Genomic DNA, 24262 nt, shown 5'->3' with positions numbered 1-24262 from the left:
AGGACACATGCTCTCACAGGGCTTGAGCACTGTGGGATCAGCCTGTCTGGTTCGTCTCCCAGCAGGGATGCTGGGCAGCATACTGCGGTATGGAGTTGGCATACCAACTTCCAAAGGAGTTCTGCCCTTTTTCTTTCCCTTTCAGGGAGTCTCAGTGGTTCCCTAGGGCTCTGCAAGACCAGGCTTTCTGGATTGGGTGCTGCTTATTCCAGGCCATCTCTGGGAAGCGGAGAAGCCTCCTGGTCCTTGGGCTGATACTGCTTCTTCCAGCAGCTGCTGTGTTGTGCAGCCTTGTAGTAGATGGAGCTTTGATACATTTGATTGTTTTAAAGACTGGGGAATTCTGCTTGCCTTTTTTTCTTGTACTCTGTCTTTTTCAGAATGTGATGCCTCAGGAACCCCCATTAAACTTTTCTGGAATGGATTTATGTATTCTAAATCACGAGATGGGTTTACGTGCCATGTTAGCAGTGCTGTTCTCCCCACTGCACATTTAACGTAGCAGGAGATGTGTTCTGTGTCCTCAAGCATGCTTTCCTCTTGTCCTGAGGGAGCTGGGTGCTCAGGCACCCTTGCAGCCCTGGTTATTGGTAGCTGAGACCTTTTGGTGGTCTGAGAACTTTCCCAGAGCCTGAGCTGGAGAGTAAGCTGTTTTGAAGCCTCTTACAAAGGTGCCAGAATAGAGCAGTTTCATTAGACCCTGAGCTACATCTGTAGCTTGAGAAAGGTTTGCACTCTTACATGGTGAACAGTGGGCTTTTAGTGCTTGCTGCCTGCTGGACAGGCAGCCAGACCTCATTGGAGTGATGAGAGCGATCCTGCAGTCCTCGTTGGAGATAACAGTTCCAATGTTTGGGAATGACTGGTAGTACTGAATTTTGATCTGGGTGGGCGATAAGGTGATACTGTGTTGGCATCACCATTTTTCTGGTGTCGGCAGAAGAGGGAGATAGAGCTTGAATTCAAGCTTTGCATACCCCATAAAGGTGGTAATGTCTGATCCAAAGCACGTATTTTAAGATGAATGGTTTGGACCAGACTTCTCAAATGATTCTAGCTTCTAGTAAATAACCTTTGGGCTCTCTAGGTACCTACTGCTAGCAGACCCTTGATTTTAGGACACAGCTTTAAGTTAAATGTACCTTCATCCCCTCTATGTTACAGGTGATTGAACCTGATAATAATTCAGTGACCTGAGGGGATCGCAAGAGAGGAATGTGTTAGGACACAGCTGAGTTGTTGAGGGAGAGCCACGCTTTGTCCCTAATAGTTTTGCAAAGCTGGACTTTTCTTTAAAGGTTCCAGAAGATGGTATCTGCTTGCATCCTGGTGCCAAGGCACTGACAGCACTGGAAGTCACCTTGAGTAGTTGTCTCACAAAGAGAAGATTGACCTTGCCTGCCTGTGATTGCCAAGTGATCACACCAGGTCAGTGAGCTGGGAAAGTCACAGGGGTATGGAAGTTCTCCACATTCACTGAGATTTTTGTGCTAGCAGTATTGCTCTAAACTCCACAAAGCATGAGGGACCTGGGACTTGGTCCTAGTGCACATAAAAGCTTCAGGGTGGATACACCATCAGCTTATCTTTCCCCTCACCGTCCCTCTCTCCCCCTGCAGTCTGACACATCCTTGTATGTTTTCACTTTATATCACAGAAATGTGAAGCCAGTAGTTGACAACCCTCTTTCTGGGGACGGGAGGATTCTTGTTGGGTACATCCTGGAGCAAAAGTTTGAGAATAATATCCTGGGGAAACAATGGATAGATCAAGTTTGGAGTACTGGTGACTTTAGAGTCAGACCTGTGGCAGGATTGTAGGTACAGCTTGAGCCGGGTTTGTCAGTGCAGCCAAGCTGTTGGCCCAGCCCCAGCCCTGCTGCATGGCTGTCCCTGTGTTGCCCCCTGTGTCAACAGGTAACCCCACATCTCGTGCCTCACTACCCCTGTAGGCTTTTCTGCTTCCTGGCCGTGCTGTCTCCCAGCAGGGATGTTGCTGAGGAAGCGGTGGGAGGTCAGGTGTCAGCTGGCCTCGTTGACAGGGTTACAAAAGGGGTTCTAGGACCAAACCCATTCCACAAAAAGGATTAAATATCAAAATCCTTGGTGCTGCTTGTGTGCTCAAAAGTGCTGAGGAAAGGGGCTGTATCAAGAGGGAGGATCAGCTGGAGCAGAGAACAGTCCCTTGGGCTCCCTGTGCTTCCTGGGGAGTGCGCTCTCCTCTGCCCGCAGCTCTGCCTGTGTTGGGGACGCACTATCTATCCTACTGATGGTGGCAAGGAAAGCACAAGGCCCTGGGCCTCAGCAGCCAGCCTGTACCCCACCCCCTGCAGAAAACTGCTATTTTAGCTAAATTGGAAGGACTGGCAGCTGTTGCCCCAGGGGCCAGACAACTCCCTTCCTCCTGCAGAGCTGCATCCCTCAGGTGATTTGTGAGCCTGTACACTTCTGACCCATGGTAAAGGGGAGCTCCTGTCGTGAGGGAGCATTAACATCACTAGCTGTAGCCATTAAGGAGGGGATCTTGCGCTTGTCTTGAGACTGAAGTGATCGCTCTTTAGCCTCACAAGCTGTTGGTAACAGCACCCGAGGAGGTCAGTAATTTTCCAGAGCGCCTATACCTTCAGTTGATTTAGCCTGCTCAAACAGAAGAATCATGTAAAAGCCAAGGGAGCATGCGAGGCCTCTCCCAGGCAGTCCCTTGTTTGCTCATTAACTGGCCAGAAAAGTGATTCTCAGGTCACTGACTGTGGTAACTCCTGCACAAATGGGCTGAGGATGGACATGTCATGCCAAGGGAGCTGCAGCAAAGGAGAGCTCCTTCCATCTTAGGTGGTTGGGCTGCCTGCTTCCCCCTGGCCCTGAAATCCCTTGGCTGTGGATTCCTTTTGTTCTGGGAGACTGCGAGTTCCTTGCTGCCCCTGTGACAGTGCCTGGAAAAGAGGTCAGAGCTGTGGGCCCAGCCCTAGGTGAAACTGTCCCAGTCCTTGGATGAAGCTGCCTGATGGGGTGTGCTCCCCTCCCTGGGAGGGCAGCTTCCCCGGCTGTGCTCCAGCAGCTCTCCACGAGCACCCTGAGAGCCATCCCCATGCAGCCTCGGCCCGGCCGTGAGGTCACAGGCCATGTACAGAAAGCCAGAGCTTCTCATTTTATAGCACAGCAGCAAAAGAGCCCACCGGGGCTGGGAAAGGGCAGCCGCAGCCTTCGCAGCAGGCTCTGACACCCTGTGCCTGCAAAGGCCCGCGGAGCTGAGCATCAGCAGAGCCAAGTAAAACTAAAACACACCCCTGGAGAGGGATATGGAGGGCAGGGTGGGAGCAAGGCTGTCGCCATGGCCAGGGACAAGGCCACACGATGGCAGTTTTTCTGCACAAATGCTTCAGCACACGCTGAAGGACCTTCAGGGAGTTCAGCAGTGCTGACCGGCTGGTGGCTTTTTCCCTAACTTCTGACCCTACAAGAGGGTGGATGTTGAAACGTTGATCACTTGTAGAGGGGAAAAAAAGGAATAACCTCTGGGGAGTTGCAGAAATTTGGAGCACTTAGCCTTTGCCAAACTGGGAGCTGCATTTGCAAGAGCAGCCACAGCTACCTTCTGAGCAGCACAAACTATTAAGGGTCATATCTATATGCCTGTGACACACCTAAGCAATGCGCACTGTGGTGTAACAAAGCTGCTGGTGGCTCAATAGCTGCTCCACGTGTTTCCAGACCTGCTGTAGCAAAATCTGATGATCACTTATTAAAAGGTCTGTACAGACTTGGCTTGCCAGCAAAGGCACAGGACAGCCGCTTAACATCTCCATAACACCCAGCCAAAAAAAAGGAAACTTGAGACTCAAGAACCTGCAGCGTAGCCTGCTATTAGCAATAGTATCATTGGTAATGAGGCGAAACAAAGATGACCATTTCTCTGGAGTCTGTCAATAGGGTCTGCAATATGCACTAATTTCATCTTGTGCATCTTCAGCCTTTATTGCCACTGTCTCAGTAGTGATTAGAAACCAGAGATTTTTTTTAAATGTAAATAATAAAATTTGTGCTATAAGTATATAGCTGTACTACCCTGATCCACTTTCTACATCACATGATATTAGAAAGCTTCTAATGAATTTGAAGAAAATGTAATTTTGACTAGAAGTAAAAGTTTAAGGAAGCAATAAGAAAAAACAGAGGTGAGCATGGTGTTCTGCTTGGTTCTTGATGGGGTTTAGGACAGATGCTAAAAGATGTGTATAGAACAAGAAACTCCTGTTTCTAGTCAAATATTAAATAAAATTAGGCCTAGTTCTTAAATTCAACAGGCTTTAGCAAAAATTAGTTTGAGATATTAGTATAATGAATTAGTTATTACGGCAAGTAATCCCACAGAAGGGTACAGAATGAGAAAAAAATCTCCAAAAGGTCTCACTAAAGTTCAACATGATCCACTCTCCCATACGACTCTGCAAAAACTTTCATGGCTAAACCTCAGACTTGCTCTCTGCTCAGCCAAGGCAAATGGCTGTTTTCTCATTATCTCTCAGCATAAGAGGGTGTTATGAGTTTAGTGATAGTCTGCAGGGTTGGGGGGTGGGTTGTACTTACTACTTCTTGCTTTTCTCTTCTCTCTCTCTCAAAGGTGTTCAGAGTTTAAAACCAGAAAGGTATCTGTAAACTAGCCGTAGCCTGCAAAATACAGCTGACAGTGAAGCATAATCCTCCCTCAGTTACTTGAATTTTGCAGTCTCACAATAATTGTTTAAGCAGACTTTATTGAAAGAGAAAAGTAGCACCTGAATAAATGCACAGAAGGGACTAACTTAACCAACCCTTTGGATAAAAGTCAGGGTAGGGCAAGAAGTGTCATGGGAGTGTTTTAATCCATCAGAAATGTGATGACTAAATGAGCAATTACTACTCTGAATACGTACCATCACTGGGCCCCTCCTACACTCACTTAGGGGTATTTCCACATTTCTCATGCAATCTGCCTGTGTGACAAATCTGCACACATGCTGTACCCAATTAGTGTCAAGCATAAGTGCTGCTCAGGATGTGTCTGATGTCTCTAAACCCCTCCTGGAAGCAATTTTCCCAGCATGCAAAGAATAAATCACTATTCTCCTAACTTTCTCAGAGGACAGTTACCAAATAAGGGCAAAATAAACACATGTAATACATGATAAAACATGCTAATAAATTAGATCATATTCTTCCAGCAGAAGTAGATGCAGAGTATTTGCTGCTTTAAGTGTTAAACATTACATGTAATTAGTCAGGGTAGGTGAGACAAGGCACTTGAATGGGCACTTGTGGAAAACTAGTAAAACAGCCTGCTTAAAAAAAAAACCAAAACAAAAAAAACCCCAAAGAACTAGAAAAGAAGAAAATCAATGCACACCTACTACAGGAAGCATAAGTTACTTTCTCTGTGTCCCAGCCTCTCCAGAAGCATCAGTACATGACAAAGAGAGCAGAGGGAGGGTAGGCAACCTGCTCTGCACATGCCCTCATTGGGCACCGACTGCACCAGGGTGAAACAGTTAGCTTAATTTGACAAATGGCAACATGACCACACCTTGTATAATCAATAGACACACTGTGCTATTGGACTGTCCTTAGTAGTCTCCTATGACACCAGCTATCACTCTTCACACATGTTTTCAAGTGACCAAACATCATGCTTAGACAGAGGCAATGCTTGCTGAGAAAAAGGAACTCTTACACCAGGATGTAACACAAATCCTCCTGAAACGAAGCCAAACCCCAAACTGTATTTTAGTCCAGCAGCGGAAAGGTTGGGTTACCTCTGAGCAGGCCTAGAAGGAGGTCAGGAGGCCATGGAAGCTGGGGTGCTTCCTTAGGTAAGAATACTACGGGCCAAAGACAAGATACTAGGCATAAGAAAGGCTTAATTAATTAGTTAATTATCTAACCAGGGGCAGCTGTAGTGGGAAACACCAAGGTGAAAATGCCTGTTTCAGTGTAGCTGGTGTATGTTAGGTGCTAGGCTGGGCTTCCTTTTTCAGCGCTCGTGCACAGGAGAGGTCTACCCCTGCTTTCCTACTCTCTTGTTGCCTTCTGCTGAAGGCTGGCTGGGTCAGAAACCATCACCTGCTAGTGAAGGAGCAGCTCCCCTGAAAAGAAAGCAGTCTGTGGTGGCTTCAGTTTAACATTGTGCCAAAGAAGTTACATGCACCAGAGGTGGATGAGAAGGGCTCAGAAGAGAGCACCGATGAGCTTACCACAGGTACAGGACAAGCAAAGCCAAACAGAGGGATGCTTTGTTTCAGGTTATTCTACGAGAGGCAGCGAGGATTATGAGGAAGCACTTCGTATCTCTTTCTCCTGCCAGAAGACAGAGCATTAAACTTGTAGTCAAAGTAAATTGGTACTCTGAGTGGCCGAGAGTGTGTAGCAGCCTAGCATATGGGTGCTGCACAGCCAGCAGTGAGGATGTGCAAGCAGTCGCAGGCATGTGAGAAATTGCCTGTGGACAACTCAAGGACCTTTGTCTTTCAGGACCGTCCATCCTGATCTCTGATATTTGTGATTATCAGAACTCAAGAGGCCATTAATAAGAGTTACAGATAGCAAAACAGATTGCTATGAAAGAAAAGAAAAAGAGAACCCCCCCCTGTTTACCACCATTCCTTCAGGCTAATCAGGAACTGGAGGCTGGATCCAGCCTAGGCTGCTCCCTGTTGCTTTCTAAGAGCGAGCAGACAATGCACTGCGAATGACACTTGACCATATAACGAATGGAGGATTTGCATCCGCTCACTTTTTATATGTGTTGCTGGAAAAGCACATCTAATTTGATAAAAATCTAACTTCCAGCTATGAAATCCAGAGAACTTTTGCACCTGGCAAAGGTTCAGGTGGAAATCTATCACAGGGTGGGTGATGAGACCTGAGAGACCCCTGGTCTCTAGTGGAAGCAAATGCTAGGCAGGGGAGGTTTGCTTAGGAAATGCTGATATTTTCTTTGCCTCAACCGACTTAGGTATCGGGATTCCTGTCTGACACTAAGCAGATAAGCTTGGTGTGGGGTTTTGGGGAATTGAGCGTGCCCCGGGGGGGGCTGAGGGCTGGCCCAAGCAGGGTGGATTACCTGGGAGTAAACGGCCAGCGCTGCTCCTCGCAACCCAGCTGGCTTCTGGCCATCAGGGCTGGCTGCCCCACCTCGCTCATACCCCACACACCTGCAAACACAGCAGGAGATCGTCCTGTTTTCAAGCTTATCACCTGGTCAGGGTGGTGTAAAGTCGTCTTCCTCAGAGGGGCAGCTGCACTTCTCACCTACGCAGGAGCCCTCAGCGACTTCATGTGCAGGTCAGCAGAGGAAGAGTTTGAACGTGGCTCAGTCTGTCATGCCTCGGTGAGCCCATCCGTAACGCGGAGGTGACTCTGGTTTTGTGTTTTCAGCACCTCTCTGGTTGCAGGATGGTTTCCCTTCCCTGCCAGCGGTCCAGCTGCTCTGTCATGGGACATGGCAGCCCTGGGGCACAGGGACGTGGGCAGCGGGGCTGCCTCAGGGATGATGGCGGGGGCCGTTCCTGGGCACCCCAGCCCAGAAGGTTGGACCTGCCCCCCTCTGGCAATGTCCCGTTCCTGATGAGAGCGTGGTACGAAAACCACCCGTCTCCTTGCTCCCTGCACGGGTGTTCCCCCCTGCGCCTCCCTCCCTGAGCCTGGGGATGCTGTGGGCAGGGGGGCAGCGTGCCTGGGCCTCCAAACCGCCATTGTGGCATCCCCACTCGGCTTTACGGGAGCACAGGGCCTTTCCCCTCAGAGAGGGATCCCTGGCCTCCCGCTCGTGTCCCAGACGGGCCAAACAAGGGGGCCTGAGGCTTCAGTCCGAGCAGGGGCTGTGCTGGAGCAGCCATGGGGTGGGGGTCCCGGCCAGTCAGGGCCGCTGAGGCCCATCGGTGCCTGAGACAGGCCGGGAAGCTGCCCAGCTCCTCTCCCCCGCGCCGGCAGGATTGGCCCTCGTCCGCCTTCTCCAGAGCTCGGGGACACGGAAAACACGCAGCTCCTCCCGCCATGCCTGGAGTGTGGCCACCGGTGGCCAGAGGCCGCTGCCGGTCTCGCTGTGAGTCAGGGCAGGACACGTGAGGCCCCAGCGCCGGCCCCAACGCCTTCCCGCCCGCCTGCCATCGCGTGCGAGGGCTGGCGCTGAGCACACCCTGCCCCGGGATCCCGAACCATCGCACAGCCCTGCAGGTAAGTGCCGGGGAGGGGTTTGGGAGCTTCTTGTGGTCGAGACCGAGGGTGTTTCGGGGTTGTGTCCTGGCTCTGGGTACATGGCTGGGTTGTGGTTTACTCCCCGAGGGATCACACCGCTGTACGAGGGGTTGTGGCGCTGTGGGGGTAAGCCACAGGACTTCCCTGTAACCCCTATGTCTTCTTGACTGGACTTCCCCATCTTTTAAATTTTTTTTTTCCTATAAAATCCTCATGGCAAGCCCTGTACTTCATGCGTAGAGGAAGATTTGTTTGCCTTACTTTTACTTAGACTAAACCCATGAGCTCTTCTGGCTTCTGATGAGCTCATTTTCTTCCCTTCAGAGCTTTCCTACAACCACAGAGAAGAGCACGCAGCACATAAGGAGAAACACAAACCAGGTAATTTCAAATACTGTATGTAAATGTGTATGGGAGTGCTGCCATTACATTACCAGGCAGCAAACCGCCCCAGGTTTGCAGGTGTAGGGCTGGCAGCAGCACGGCCGCCATGTCCAGGCTTGCTGCGAGAGCCGGGAGAGGAAGGAAGCGCTGGCGCTGGGGCAAGGGGTGGACAGGCTGCACCCCCTCCCTGCTCACCCCCACGGGGACGGGTACACCGAGCCCGGGGAGCTGCCCTCCCTATGGTGACACACACTCGCTGGGTCTCTCCACCTGCCTGTCTTCAAGGACACTGTAAAGATTGAAAAGTCTGAGTTTTGCTACTTCTCTGTCGTATTTCAACTGTATTTGACAACAGGAAGGCAAACAGATGAGAAGTATCTTGTGGCATTGCCCAAGGAGACTAGAGTAGGAATGGTTTCAAACCGAGCCAGTGTGGATCAGTTTTTGTCGTCTCGCTGGCAGAAACTACCAGCTTTCACCACGGCCACAGTCCTCCAAGACATCTTCCCGTGGAACTAACTGCTAGGACCAACTTAAGACTTGTAGGTGTGCTTTATGAAACTTGTTTGGTTTGGTTTGAGAGAAGGGCAGGGAGGGGCTTTATGTTTAAAATAAAATCTGGCAAGATTTGGTGTCAGCATGTAACTTAAAATGAAAAGTAAATGTAGTTTCAAAGGGAAAAGGTTTATGACTGTCTGGTTTTTGTCGTGAAGTCAGAACAACCTTATTTTACTTTATTTACGTTTTTTGCTATCCCGTTGAACAATTTCACTCGGATACATTTCATCAGCTAAGCAAAAAGTTGTTGTGTATGGCAGTTATTAGCCTCACTTTCTAAACAACTAGGAGAAGTCTGCCTCTGCACACAGATTTTGTTCTAACATGTTAAAAAGACCTTGCTGCAATTAAGTTCTGATTTACTGTGGGGAAAGCAAGATGAGGTCTGTTGTTCATGTCATTCCCCAATGAGCTCACGGCCAGGCTCAAATGACAGTATATCATCATCCTTCTCTCATTATGAGGTATAATCAACTAAATCACTTTTAAAACATACAATGATTAAATGCCTATACTTATCCTTTGTTTAGATCTGCTTTTCTTTGCAGAAGAGCCACAAGAGAATTAATTGTCCATAGTCTAAGGGAAATTAGGTACCCAACTTCCTTAGTTACGTAAAGCTTGGCGACTGACTGGGCTTAGCTGTGCTGGAGGCACAGAAAGGGAGACAGGAGCAGACGCTGGCTGCTCCTGGATCCTCTTGTGGCATTCAGGTCTTATCATAGCAGGATGCATAAGTGCATTAGGCAAATGTGTTTCTGTTGCTGGTACAGCTGAGCAGTCCAATCATTCTGGCCAGCAAATGGAACAGTTTTAAGGTAAATCAGTCTGATAGCAAATGAGGTTGACAGTGTCTCTTCTGCCTTCAGTGTTGAATCTGCTTTTCCTTTGCACATGGTAGGACAGATCTGCTAGTGCCTACTTGCTTGCTCTGTCTTTGGAATGAGGCAAAGCCGGCATAAGGCAGCTGCTGCGACAGGTTTGTGTTACAGGAAAAGCAACGTGCCTCCAATGTGCCAATGAAAGTGGCCTTCATGAGGTAATAGAAGCCCCAAAGACAAACCTCCTGAATTTCACTCAACAGTGAAATATGTGGATATTTATAAATATTTTTATGAAATGGACTTCATCAGTCAGGAAAGAAATGGTTATATTTAAAGTAATTTTGTTCCTTTAGGCCTGATATTTCAACTGTGCAGTCCACAAATAGGTCTAAAGGATTTAACTTACAAAAGCAAACACTGTTGCAAGGTTTAAGCTGAGTAAATAGGAAGGCAAGAAAGATACTGAAAAAGGCTGAAAACCATAGCTGGAGATAAATAACTGCACAGAAATTACGTTCTTTATTGTGCAGCCGAGAATGAGTTTATCCAGGGTGTGGTATGCTGGATTCCTGTATTTCAACATCAGCTGTTGCTTACCGGGGCAGAGAGGACAGATGCGTTTCCTGCATTCCCTGTCCGGTGCTCACAGTCTCACGTTGCCAGTGACTGTCACACAGTGCTGCTGCCACAGCTACAGCAGCAAAGGCTTTAAGTCAGGCAAGGTTTGTGGGAGAGGTAAAAGCTTTTATTAGACTAATTGGTAGAGTTCAAAGCTTGTTTGTCCAAAAACTTGCCAGTTTTTCCATGTATATCAGGTGGTTAGATAAAACATATTACCTGTCATCGTAGATGTCTTGGATAGACTCATCGTCAGGAATGATTTTAAAATGTTCTTAAAATATTAATTTTTTTTTTTTTCACAGTACATCTAGGAGTTAGGTATGCAGTTTTCTGGGCTTAGCCTTCAAAAGTAGTTAAAGAGGTTATGTAATTTTCCCAGAGCCAAACAGCAAACCACTGGCTAAAAAGAGTTTCAAACTAAGGACCTCATCGCTTGAAGAACACCAAAAATGTGGGACCTTGACCCTGGTTCCAAGGGAGGGATGGGTTTTGCAGCTACTTTCCAGTCTGTTTGCGTGTAATTTACTCTGAGAACTGACACACTAAAAAGTTGTTCTGTTTCCAGAATGAAGATGTTCTTGCTTGTGTGCTATACTATCCTTCTGAAGATATTAACTGGACCTGTTTTGGATTTTGTCTTAGAATATTTTTCTGACTGATACTAGAGAACTGAAACTGTCTGTAGGAAAAGAAACAGTTTTCCATCTGGAAAATTTAAAGGAAATACTTAGTTTTCAAATTGCTTGATTGAAAGTGTTTTGTTGAATGGACCCAAAAGTCATATTGTAAGAAAAAGTGTGGGTGTATAAACTGTTTTCCTATTGCACTGTGCATAGTGGAAACTGTACTTTAGGCTCCCCAAAAATCTTCTTTTGCATCTCAGTACAATAGTGTTTTAGCTGAAATGCTGTATGAGGGGAGATGCAGTCAGTGCAGGATGCCTGGACCACAGTAGGCGGAGGCAGCTGTTCAGAACCACAACCACCACAAAAAATGCATCATCAGAACAAAACAACCTCAGAACAAAATTTCTGGGGCAAGTTTAGCAAAACAAAAGGAAACATTGGATTTTGGGGATGTCAGAATGTTTTGTTTCCATGGCAAATACTAGTAAGAAATCTGGGATGGACCCTTACAAATTTTTAATTCATAAGCCTAAAGTTAGTGGAAATTTACTTTTCATGACAACTTCGGAAGAACAGACGTTGAAGCGTCAAAGTCTTCTGTGAGACAAAGTACGGATGGTACATTTTAAGTATAAGGATGTCAAAGGTACGGAATAATCATTCTGTTTTGTGAATGGAACAGGGCCTATTAAGTTACTCACATCTGTGGTAAATAGTTAATTAGACACCTTTGTAGCTGTAAAAAAACAACAATGTGAATGATCAAGTCAGACTTCTTTTCGTTTTACTCATGATGATCAGACTTTTGTTCTTTCTTAATAACCAAAGACCAGCCAGCAAGACTCACTCAGAGGAGTCAAGAATGGGTCCCAGGAGGGTAAATGAATCATCATGTGAAACTCCCATTGCAACAGAGAAGTGATTTCAAAACTAAAGCGCCCAGAGATAGATGCCATGTTTGCAGAAAATCAAGTGTAAGACAGAAAAACAGAGAAGTTCAGATCTGATCTGTTTCTAAATATGCTTTTTCTCCCCTTTCGAACAGGTACAGCAATGGAGAACTTGAATATCATATTTCCAGATTTTACTGAAGAACAGCAAGGTAAGGGTAGCACACAAAGATCAAAGCTTCGTCTCATTCACACTACACAACAGTGTTCGCTAGAGTAGTCTTGAGTCAATGAAACCTGTTTCCTCTGAAAACACACTCCATCCATCTCCTTGCTTGTAAGAGACCAGTAGTTAGTTCCCAGCTCTTCCATGGGCTTCTAATCAGGCCTTGGGGTATGTGCTTGTCAGAATTTTAATGCACAGCAAAATCTTCATGCATCTAATGCCTAATGAGCTATCTCAATACCTTGGTATCTAGCCCTTTGTGTCTTTGTGCCTGTCTGTAAAATAGCGTGGTCAGAATAAGCACCCATAGTAGGAATACTTCCCCTGCTTCTCTAACTGAGACAACAGCATCACAAAGACATCAGTAATTTGTATGGACTATCGACATTTTTGTACTTTTTTCTTCGCTATGAGTGTGGTGAGGCACTGGAACAGGTTGCCCAGAGAGGCTGTGGATGCCCCATCCCTGGCAGTGTTCAAGGCCAGGCTGGCAGGGGATTGGAGCAACCTGGTCTGGTGGAAGGTGTCCCTGCCCATGGCAGAGGGGCTAGAACTAGATGATCTTTAATGTGCCTTCCAATCCAAACCATTCTATGATTCTATACCAATTTCTGGCAGACCGAGTTGCTTTATACAGTACAGCACTACTCTCTTTCCTATACGCTAACACACTGATGTTGGGCAGCATGTTAGATCTGATGTCTGTCACTACACCTACACTGAACACCACAGGAACACTACCATGCAACCCACCTCTACTGCTGCACAGTGATTGGCTTGTTTTTCCTCCCAGACGTTTTCCAGAGAGTTTTTACAGCTGATGCCAATTACTTGGAGAATCATGAGAAAATGGACCAGTCCTTCTGGGAATCACTTGTAAAATGTTTAGCCACCACTGACCCACCCATCCTGAATGCTGAAGAAAAGAACAATGTAAGTTACTACAGAAACATGCATCCTTTGTAAGACGTTGCTTTACAGATACTTTTATACTTCTCTGATATCCTTTGGGGAGAGAAAACACACACGCCAATTGTCTGGTATGCTAGAACATGCTAAATGGTGTAAAAGGACACTTGGATAAATGAGACTTGGGCACCTGCTTTTTACTTCATTGTTCTCCATGTGCAAGAACAACTGGCATTGTATAAATTCTTCAGGATCAGTCCAGCTCACCATTTTCTAGGCAGGACCATTGTTAGTAACATTTTGCTGTAAGACACTGCAGAGATTGCATGTCCATTTTCATACCCTATAACTATATTTTTCCAGCTCTTTAAATAGTTAACTATTACACACCATGTTTTTTTTCCCAGTTGACAGCTCTGCTCTGAGTTGCTGAATGGAGTTTACATTCTCTTCCCATATTTGGCATTACTCTTTGTCCCTGATTTCCCTGTTGTATAGTAGGGGCAGGGGATTACAGTTCCCACAGATGGGGTGAGATACATTCATTTATATAGCAGGGTATGTTTTTACAGGCTATGTTTTATGGGGAGGACTATTTGCTATTTACTTACCTTTCTTTCAGCTCCTCAACAGCTGCGATGTCCTGCCTGGAGGCTGTGTGGCCTGCCTGAAAGCCATAGAGAAGAAAGGAGTCAGGGCAATGGCTGTTCTTTACCTCTTGCTGAAGACAACCAACCCATCTGGATATAGGCAGCTGCCCAGCTCCAAGGGAAAGGGTGAGTTCTACCTGGCTGCTTGTCAGCTATTTTGTTAAAATTACTGCAGTGCCGGTGGGACTTGACACCAATTTGAAAACTCTGATATATGCTTGGAAGTGATTATTAGTGAACAACTAAAATGTCTAGAAATACTGCTTAGAAAAGTCACTTAGGTATGGTGATAATGGGAGCCAAAGATAGTATTTTACTTTAGTTTGACTTGGGCTTCTTCTGCAGAAAAACGCATGTGTGTTTAGGGAGAGAGGATGTCCTGAGATGATGCCAAAGAAATTTCTCTGGCTTAAAGTGGTGCCCCAGTTTTTCCTGTCTAGCTGGATTCATGACACCCAGGATACTTTTTTGCATGGACTGTTATCCAGCCAGCCTGGACCATTCTGAGCTCTCATAGTGGTAAGAAATCCAAGCTCAGTCACTGAAAATATTTTTGCAAATGGTCCTAGTGTTGTCCCACAAACAGAGTTCATTTACCCAGTGTGCAAGCCAATAACACACAGAGTCAAGGTATTTTCAAGTTAATTTCATTGATGCGCATGAATGGGTGCCTGTCTCAATACAGCATACCTTTGTCTCAAAAATTCCCACGTTTATATACTTAAGTAATACATATTCATTATTATTTCCCTTAACGATTGGTTCTTTTTTCTTCACCTCTCATGTAAATTAGTGCGCAGACTCTGCCTTCTTTTTTCACTGTCTTCTTTTGAGTAGGTGGTATCATTTGAATAGGTGGTCAATGAGTCGGTGGTTGAGCTCTCCCCCTGTAGGAACTGCCTTTTACCTACTTCTTCCCTAATCTTGGCAGTTCCAAGCAGTTCTTAAAGGTTTGTTGATCAGACCATGATCCATTATGTTTTCTGACATAAGCATTCTACCTATCTACAAAGCCCCATTGTCTAATAGTTTATTCCTAATCCATGTCTAGTTATTGTTTCCCTATTTTAAATATTAACCAATGGGGGGGGGGGGCACTGTACACAGGACTTTAGCAGCTCCCTGGTTATTTCAGTCATGTTATACATATTAATTGATAACACTAGCAGCATATGTAGTAGCACCTAAAAGGAGTGGCTAGAGGATGCCACTCAGGGTGCTGAACCTGGCAACAAGATAGAAAAAGACTCCACTGCACTTCTCATTTGCCCAGTTGTGCAATAAAGTAAGTGCAGTTCCACAGGGTCTACAGAGTCATTAATTGTCTTTAATAGATCACAGAGCTGCACTCACTAAAGATAACCCTGAATTTAACTGGAGATACTCGAGGAGATCCTGTTCCTGCCTTGATCAAACATGTTCATGAAGGGGAGAGACCTCCCAGCCCGGACAGCAGCCCAGCTTTGGTCATGTCTCAGAGTAGGGACGTTTGTCACAGCAGAGACCCCCTTCCTGCTCTTGTACAGTGAGCACCATCAAGCAGCCAGGGGGGAATCATGTCTAGCTGCGTATGTCCAAATACTACAACTAATCATGAAGAGATGCACAGACCCGCCGGCCCTCAGCACAGAGTTGAATTTGAAGCTGTTAAGAATCACCTGCAGCTCCAGCCAGACAAGGCAGGAGCACTTCACTGCCTGGCCCAGAAGTCAGCACCCTGCAGATTTCTCCTCCTTGGTGATTTTTGCCTAGCTGGCTCCGAGGGCTCTGCTTTTGTGCCACAAGAGGGTGCTGGCACTGCGGCATAAACACAGGAACTCACAGGGCTGAAGGGAGAAGTAGCCCAGAGAAGGGTGAGCAACCCCTCTCCAGCTAAAGCATCTTTTCAGCTGCAGCGGCTATTGCTTCAGGAAGTGGAGATTTTCACAGAGGTAGCATTATGGGCAAATTAAAGGCCAGAATATGAAACTTTAGGCATCTACCACAACCATTTGAGAAAGTCTAAACGGTAGGGTATATACTGCTTTCATTTGTAATGCTTTGTACTACTCCTTGTGTGCAAAAACCACAGCTGAAATAAGACCAAGGGTCTGATTTCCTGTCAGACAACCTTTAATAAAGCATTGTGGAATCTGTCATTGTAGAAGAGAGAAAATGTAAATAGTTGTTTCTGATATTTTTTTTTCCTCTCTCTATAAAACAGATGAAAAATTGAAACTCCTGAAGAGATTAGAAAGGAATCTCATGCTTTCACAAGGGGAAAAAAAGGCTGAAAACTCATCCCATGAGTCCATGGATGAAGATACACAAGGTAAAGAGGATTTATTTTATTTTTCCCTGATACATAACTTAGTCTGATTGCATGTTCGTAAGAGATTCACAGAGGAGACTTGCAGCAATTTAGTAGCAATTCTGCAGAACTCTGAAAAAAGTAAGAAATTGTGCAAAAGAGAGAACACAGAAAATAATTAGTACCCCTAGATTCGTTGTCAGTGAAATAGTGGCTGCCTTCCACTCTTGTGGAAGCTGGAGGTTTCAGAAACATAGAAATCTGCTGCAAGATTTCTTCCCAAATAAAAGATCATAACTTCTATCATCTTCAGTGCCTTTATGGTCTAACTGAAGCCTGTGCTATAGCAGCAGGCAAAGAATAATCAATGTACAGTAGTAGCTGGCAATGCTTTAGTACTTCTCTAGCATTTCTTATTAGCAAACATCAACAGTGTATCAAAAGTCATTTTGGCTGCCACTAGACCGTTTCATTCATGGAAAATGAGAGAGACTAAGAAGTGATAGGCAACATGGAAGTGATAATGCTGATACTGGCTTATTCTATTACAGAAAGCCGCTAGCTGATTAAGATCAAATGAGTTGCATTTAGAAATAAATTTTTCAAACTAATCAGCAGTGCTGATGATATATGTGTTTAAAATAAGAACTTTCTCACTATACCCCTTTATACAAATTATTCCAACTTCAGATTTTGCTGGTTTTCTCCTATTCAGCCAGCTTTGAAGAGAGCTGCGAGGCAAAAGCAGCCAATAATGATCCTTCCATTTCAAAGCCTTGATTTTTTTACCTACATATGCCACAGCCATTATTGTATTACAAGCAAACAATGACAGTGCTGTTGTTTCTGATACTGTTGACACGTTTTTCTTTAATCTGATGAAAAAACACTTTCTCTATCCAGACAGTGATGGGGAAGATTTAGGAAGACAGAAGACTGAAGGCCAGTTACTTGGAGGTAGGACAAAGCGACAACAGTATTGTTTTTTACTAGAGACAACCAATATAAATCAAAAAAGGATAATTTCTGGCATTCTTTGGTTTGACTTTTGAACAAAGGTATACTAACATGTATAGATGTAGGAAAATGACCAGTCAGAATTTGGCTGTAGGAAAGACATCTCCTATGAGATGAAGCTCAAGTAATACTAACTCTCAGCCATGCCTTGTGGTTAGAGTTGAACCAGGAGAATAGCAAAATCTACCGTTGTGGGAGAAGTCCTGCTGCCTGGGTCTGTACAGCTGCCATTGAAATGCAGCAAAAGAGTTTTGAAAATATCTATTGCAGCCACTGCTTATGGGGTCTGCATTCAGCCCTCAGTGCTGACTGGAGATCATCAGAGAGGACCACACCTTGGATCTTGTTCCTGAGGCTTTTCCTTTCCTTCCAAACAAAAAATGAAAAATAAGTGCATTATTGATGAAGAAAATGTGCCACGACAACACACAGAAATAGCTATCAGCTTATGGTATAGAACCATGGATGTAAAGAAGTTAAGGCTTTAATCATGTAATTAATGTCTTAAATTGATCTCAGCCCAGGTGTAAGAGTAGCTCATTTAAATTGATATTAGGAGATCTAATTGTCTTACAGGAGTCTGATTCTACCCAGCTCCAGATATTGTGAGAGATGGAATAGGGGGGGGTTAATAATCCATTCATGATTCCAACTTTCAACCTGCATAACCCACAACAGAGCTGCCCTCTCTAATGAGTTCGAGTTGGTATCTACTTTGTTACTTTACACAACCACACTAATTTCAATAGAGTTGCATGAGCTAGGACTGGCAGCAAGGTATGCATACTCATTATGGATATTAATCTACATAATCTTTGCATAATATTTTAGGCATACCAGCAGAGGTTGTTCCCTACAGAGATTCAGGTAAGCGTTCCCAGATAACCTCATCCTGCTGGAAGGAAGACTGTAACTGCAGTTTCTTCTTTCTGACATGCTTATGTATTAAAAAATAATCCCCTGGCTGTAAATCCATTGGTTTCCTGTTAGCCTTGTATTGGACCTGGGCATGGTGCAGACATTTTGTTGCAAGCTTGTCCTAGTGGCTGGCTGATAGCAGGTGATTTGTACAAGGAGTTCTAGCAGATTAACCCTTTTTTTTGTAGGCCTGCCAGGTTCTCACAGGATCAGCTCACAGCAGTTGTCATCCTTTTTAGGGGAAAACCCAGCGATTCTATTGGGCAACTATTCAGTCTTTCCCAAGAAAGCTAGGCAGTTTTCAGCATTCCCTGCAGCCATCTATCTCCTGCTGAACAGGGATGCAAGACTGGGAGGGAGCTGTAACCTGGTTTCCGCAAAACAGCGATACTCAGCTCTGAATGCCTTCTTCACTTAGCTCAGAGCACAGAGCATTCCCCAACAGAAGATACTAGGTGAAAGCCAAATGACAAGCAACAGAGAAACAGTACCAGCTGAAAGGCTGGAACATTCATTCTAAAGGCAAACTTCCTTTTATCAGGCACTGCTGAGCAGCAGCAGAACAGATGTAAAAAGCCCATAGCAGGAAATTTTCGATGTCTTGATTGCATTACGAACCTCATCCCTCCCACTCCCAGGCCAATGCCACATTCATTAGTTAGGAGAGGCAGACAGCCCAACAGACTGGCCTTTTTCAGAGGACACCTGCTCAACCACTTTTCTTCTGGGCAGTGGGGAATAGTTGATGCAACTTGGACTGTTTCAGCTGAGGACAGAGTTGGGAAGAAGATAGAAATTGCAGCATAATCCCTAGGGGAGGTTTTTGAGTTACCTGTCCTCAAGGGGCTACGTCAAATACTGGGGTAGAGGAACACATTGTAATACAATATTCTCCCCGCAATGCCAGGTGCAGAAAGAGGATTACAGTACTTTTTTTGGCTTCTCCACCTCTCACCATGGCTTTTGTTGCTTCAGTTCTAGATTACTTCAATACACCAGACTGAGATGCTGAAAAAATTTAGCTAGTGCAGGACACCATGCCTACTGTATTGGACAGGTTCCAGTGATACACATGCAGCACTTGTGATCCCAGCTCTACTTGGTTTTAGCAACTGAATATTAACACAGAGGCCATCAATCTTCTACTGCCCAGCTATTTCAAAGAACCTGGGATCACTATGAATAGTCAGTTTTGTTGTTATCTGTTCTTGGGCCCTTTTAACTTCTTTCATTTCCTGTACTTTCAAGTACTATTTTGTCTATACTGAGTCACCAAATAGGTGAATACTCACTGTGCGTGCTAGTGCTGATAATGGTGGGAAACAATATATTTGTATTTTTACCATCAGAAATAATAAAACTGTGTTGCTTTTCAGAGATTACCAGAAGAGAGGATTCAATTGCAGATGGTAAATACAAACAAGCAAATGGAAGTTTTTCTTGTGGATGGTGTCTTTCAGGACTGAGTTTTACTTAGTGATGAAAGTTGTACCAGCTCCTTGATACCTAGATATTTCCTAATCAAAAAGTAGAAGTTTGAGAATAGTTATTAAAATGTACTGTAATGCTTTAATAGAAGAAATACAGTGCAAGTCATTCCATGATGTAAAGTTACAGTGGGACTATTGCATTTAGGAGGCAGATTAATACAGAACTGACACCTGCCAAGTATGAATTGCTGTTCTGATAAATTCTGCGTCTATAGATCATTCATACAACTGCACAGAACATTTGTGAGTCAAAATAGTGCAATGCTATGTTAACATTAATAATCAAATAACTGAGTTTGTCCCCAAACCAGAACTTGCTCAATCCAGCATGCTCAAAGAATCAAAAATGTGACTCCAGTATCAGGTGACACAGAACAGAATTTCTTGGCAAAGTTTAGTTGCTTCACAGTTCAAAAGCACAATAGCAAAAGTCTGTACCTCATTTGGAGTACATTTCCAGTACTCTCTTGTTACATCTTTAGAGAAAACTAAATTCACTGCCAGGCAGTGGTTGCCTGGATGCATAGTTCAATGTAAATGAAATCAGCATCTAAAACTTGTGATAAGTCAACTCCCAAAGGCTTATATGCAACAGACTGCCTGGGGGTCCTCTCAAACAAAAACAGAAAAACTTTCTGCTTTGAACACATCATTGGAAATCTGATAAAATATTCAGCTCTTTCTGACTTTTGACAATATAATCAGAGAAAGAACACAATTTGGCAACTCTGCTCACAACTAGCATAGAAAAAATGCTCTCTATTTAAACCTCTCAAATATCTAGCTTGTTGTTATGCTGTTCTTTCTATGTATCAGTGTAGCTAGCTACAGGAGACTAATTGTCAGCTACAGTTCTTAATTGGGGAGGTGCAGAAATACTTCAACATCAGGCTTACGTAGACTGATGGTACTCATACGCTTAGTAATGAAGATGGTTATATTACTGTAGCTGTGACTGTGCAAAGCACGCAAGTATCAAACTGAAGATCCCTTGTACTACTGCTTTACTCCCCCACTGTAATTCTGAGACTATCGATTGTTCCAGACTAGACAGAAAAGTGTGCTCTAAAACAATTATCTATTGCTAATGCAACCATCTGATTAAGCCTTTAAAAAAAAACAAACACAAAAACAAAAAACCCTGCTCTTTTGGGGGTGATTTTAAAATTGTTGATTGGATCTTTCTGAAAGGCTTGCAGATCTTTCCTTTGAACAAACAGTTTTACCTGTATTCTGCTCCTAGAATTGATTTCAGATACAAAAAGGGAAATAAACTTAAAACTCCTTAATTTGAGAGTTTCACGGCAATAAAAGACATTTCTTTTTTGTAGCATGTAAGAACACTCGCCTCCATCAGTGGACAGTACGGTGGATGGGCATACGGAAGGATGGTAATTTTTAAAAATTTTTTTTTTAAATTCAACTGCTGTCAGCCCTGTTGAACCTTAGTACACAAATAAGATCTCTGACTCTAAAAAATTTTCATTTTTTTTCTTGACATGAGTAGTTTGTTGAAGTGCATCAAGGCTTCTCAATGAAAATCATCAAGACTTCTCAGAACAACTTGTGTGCATCTATGTTTTGCAGTTGAGTCTGGTGTATAAGACCTCATGTGGAAATAGACTTTGTTCGCCAAATGATACATTGTACCTTAAGGTGTATTCGTAAGGGCCACGCCTGCGATTGCAACCTAATTTTCCCTCTCTATTTCAGATGAATTCTTTCATTTTGTCATTCTTTGCTTTGCAATTGGAACTTTACTAATTTGCTACTACTACTACAAAGGTAAGGCAAGACTTCAGTAGAAGGATAAATTGTTGCACACTAGAAAAATGAACAAAGCCAAACATTTATTTTGTTGCCTTAGATTGGACTATTTCTCTTGGAACTGGTTTAATCACCTTTGCCTCTCTGGAAACCACTGGGATATACTTTGGTCTAGGTAAGTGTATCTATAGCTGCCAGCTCTGTATCCACACTAGGAATACAAGGTCACACAGTCATTACACTGCACCAGTCTATAAAACAGCTAGTGCCGAGATTCCGTAAATCATCACACAACTATCCTGTAACATCTCATTCACAATTACACAGTGTGGCTGGAGACAAACATGCCTTAGTGACACTGAAGGGAGAAGTTGACTCATTTTTCTCAATGATCACAAGACCCTGAGTCACCTCTTTCTGCAGCAATGGCCGAATGCTAAGTTGCCATGACAACGTGTAATTTTAGCAGCAAGGCAGTCTTCCCAGATAGACTCTATAAGCTGCTGTGCGCTCAGGCTGCCATTCATTCCCCTGGGACTGAGGCAGCTGAACACCCTGAGGAAGAGCTCTCAGCAGAACCTGGATGGCAGCAGCTACTGAAAATTAGATAGAAAAAATGGTGATTCTTGAAAAATCCCTAGGGATGTCATAGGAAAGGTGCAACTAGCAGCAAGTTACGGCTTCCCAGCTGAGAACAGAAATTGCCTTTGTAATCTTGTGCTAATATTTTTGGTAGGTTGTGGATGGTTCTCAGGAATCAGTCTTGTCGCTACTTTGTTATTAATGATACTGCAAAAGTGCTTGGGTTCATTAGTATTGCAAGTGTCAGTGTTTGGGTTTTGCCATTTTTCTATTTTTTTATGTTTTACATTGCTGTCTGGCTCATCTTGAAAAAAATGTTTGTTTTCACAATTAGTGTATCGAATTCGGAGTGTACTTGACAGCTTTGTTCCTCTGATTGGCAAATTCAGGCCAACAGGTAATAGTGATCTTCTTACTGACTGCATGCATATTCCCTAGACCTTCCTGGGTACTTAATTTTGGTCAAGTCTTAAGACCTCTTCTCTAAATTACAATTTCCAGTCTTCTTAATTAAAAAAAAAAAAAAAAGAAATATTTTACTACAGTTCATGACAGCTGTTTGGGTTTGAAAATGAATTATTCTTGACTCTTTCCATGTCACAGAGCATTTTCACATTTTTAATACTTTACTCTGTATGGGGTATTAACTATTTCCTGACAATGTCCAAATAAGAATTCTATAGCTCAGTTAAAAATTCAGGGTGGGGGGTAGGTTTCTCTTGTTGGGTCTTCAAAGAGACTCCAAGCTCATGTTTATCCGTGTTCATGAACACAAAACATGAAGAATGCTGAAAAGCTGCATAGATACATGACAATTTGAACACAATAGTCCTGACAGTCTTCTTTTTCTTTATCATACAGGTATGAGGAAAGCTGCCTAGCAGGAGTATTTCAGGACAGTTCCACAAAACCCTTCTGGCTGAATTTCTAGTATTAAAAAAAAAAAAGCTTTATGAGGCAAACATAAAAACCTAATGGCTAACATGAAATATAGAAGTGTTAGACCATAGAAAGACATCATTCCCTCCCCTCAAAAATAAAGCTGAAATTGCATTACAGGGTCCCATTCTTTCTTCTGAAGTGATTCGTGGCTCAGCAGAGCTTATAAGACAATCTAGATGCAGGTTTGTATTTAATTCCATTAAAGATAAACACATTCTTCCTCTCTCCCCCATGCAACCATGTTAGTCTGCCTATGGTGTATCAAAATCAACAAAATTACCAATATTATCCTCCGCTGGTTCTGGATTAGGCTCTGGATGTTTCAGTAGGAATCTTGGCAACCACAAAGCCACCGCCTCTTCACCCCTTGTGATGTTGCAAACCAGGCAAACGCCAGCTGCTTGCTTACACGGTTGAGCCCCAACAGTGCAATAGCACTGAAGCAGATTAATTTATTGTGGCAGAACTCAATATAGTGGGCGTATAATGATTTCACCCAGTGAAAGCTGGTGAGATTTTACATGCAGTGACATAATGGTGCAGTAATGAGATTATTAACAGCAGCAAATTTCATCTCTTCTTCTGAAAGGAAAAATAAAGTGCTTGATTTGACTCACCCCCCAACATTTTTCTTTCTTTGAGTAAAATAAAGTGCAACTTTTACATTCCTTTAATTTTATAAGGACATGTTACACATAATATATGTAGGACTAATGCAAGTGTAGGCAGAGTGCAAAAAAAGGGGATACCTTTAAATTTTCAGTAAAAATGTAAGGTCTTCATACCCATAGAAGGATGAAGACATCAAGTCAGACACAGAGCCATAAAACGTGAAATTGTAAGGAAAAGTAAATCTAAAAGCCATTAGCCCAAACAGCCCAGAGTTTGAGAGAAGCAATTTCAAGCCTTGCTCAGAAAATCAAAACACTTACTTTTTAGATGTACTTAATTTTAAATTTTAAGCACCAGCGTTGATCGTTCTTGTGTGTTGCGGTTCCATTTGCACATCCAAAAATATGAGCAATTGTATGAAGGCCTGTATCAACACAGCACAGCAGTTACCTAACATGTCAGGGGTTAAATTAAGCAGTAAGGATGAATGCAAGTTATTTCATAATATTTATGTTCTCATTTATATATACTATTTACATGTCTTTGTAGAAATAGCCTGTCACACCAAAATACTGTAGATTTTGTGTTGTTAGTCTGCAAATAAAATCTTGCTCAGACCAGTGTAGCATTGTTAACATCAAATGGCTTTCGGGCGGACTGAAAAGTTTGCATAGTCACCCTGCTCTGACAAAAATTGCTTTTTTAGTTTCCTCTGCTGTATAACATCC

At 43.8% G+C, this 24262-nt stretch overlaps 1 protein-coding gene and 1 long non-coding RNA gene across 3 annotated transcripts in view; one reads left to right on the top strand and one right to left on the bottom strand.

Moving 5' to 3' along the window:
* Positions 1-5071, bottom strand: part of LOC138690898 (uncharacterized) — a 40400-nt gene extending 35329 nt beyond the window's left edge. The window contains exon 1 of the long non-coding RNA XR_011329703.1: positions 4587-5071. This is a non-coding gene — a long non-coding RNA (uncharacterized lncRNA). The remainder of the gene's footprint in view (positions 1-4586) is intronic.
* Positions 5072-7450: 2379 nt separating this feature from the next.
* Positions 7451-24154, top strand: TMEM40 (transmembrane protein 40). 2 transcript variants are annotated; one of them, XM_069812348.1, is made up of 14 exons: positions 7451-8207; positions 8553-8609; positions 12287-12343; positions 13151-13290; positions 13889-14042; positions 16120-16227; positions 17110-17163; positions 18055-18090; positions 19518-19550; positions 20963-21022; positions 21345-21416; positions 21499-21573; positions 22315-22377; positions 22842-24154. In XM_069812348.1, the coding sequence occupies exons 3-14, from the start codon at positions 12295-12297 to the stop codon at positions 22859-22861; spliced, it is 864 nt and encodes a 287-aa protein (XP_069668449.1). In that variant the 5' UTR covers positions 7451-8207; positions 8553-8609; positions 12287-12294; the 3' UTR covers positions 22862-24154. The 2 variants fall into 2 exon arrangements, with proteins under 2 accessions (XP_069668449.1, XP_009910279.1); XM_009911977.2 differs by lacking the exon at positions 7451-8207 and having other exon boundaries at positions 8279-8609.
* The last annotated feature ends 108 nt before the right edge of the window (positions 24155-24262 follow it).

This window comes from Haliaeetus albicilla, chromosome 24 (assembly GCF_947461875.1).
Source record: "Haliaeetus albicilla chromosome 24, bHalAlb1.1, whole genome shotgun sequence".
Lineage (NCBI taxonomy): Eukaryota > Metazoa > Chordata > Aves > Accipitriformes > Accipitridae > Haliaeetus > Haliaeetus albicilla.
Note: the sequence above shows the minus strand (reverse complement) of the source record. Positions and strands in the feature narration are given on the sequence as shown.

Excerpts from the sequence above, each read along its gene's own strand:
- TMEM40 (XM_069812348.1), top strand. The coding sequence starts at position 12,295 with ATGGAGAACTTGAATATCATATTTCCAGATTTTACTGAAGAACAGCAA. Across the intron at positions 21,417-21,498 it reads TTGCTACTACTACTACAAAG|ATTGGACTATTTCTCTTGGA; the intron begins GTAAGGCAAGAC and ends TTGTTGCCTTAG. Across the intron at positions 21,574-22,314 it reads TGGGATATACTTTGGTCTAG|TGTATCGAATTCGGAGTGTA; the intron begins GTAAGTGTATCT and ends TTTCACAATTAG.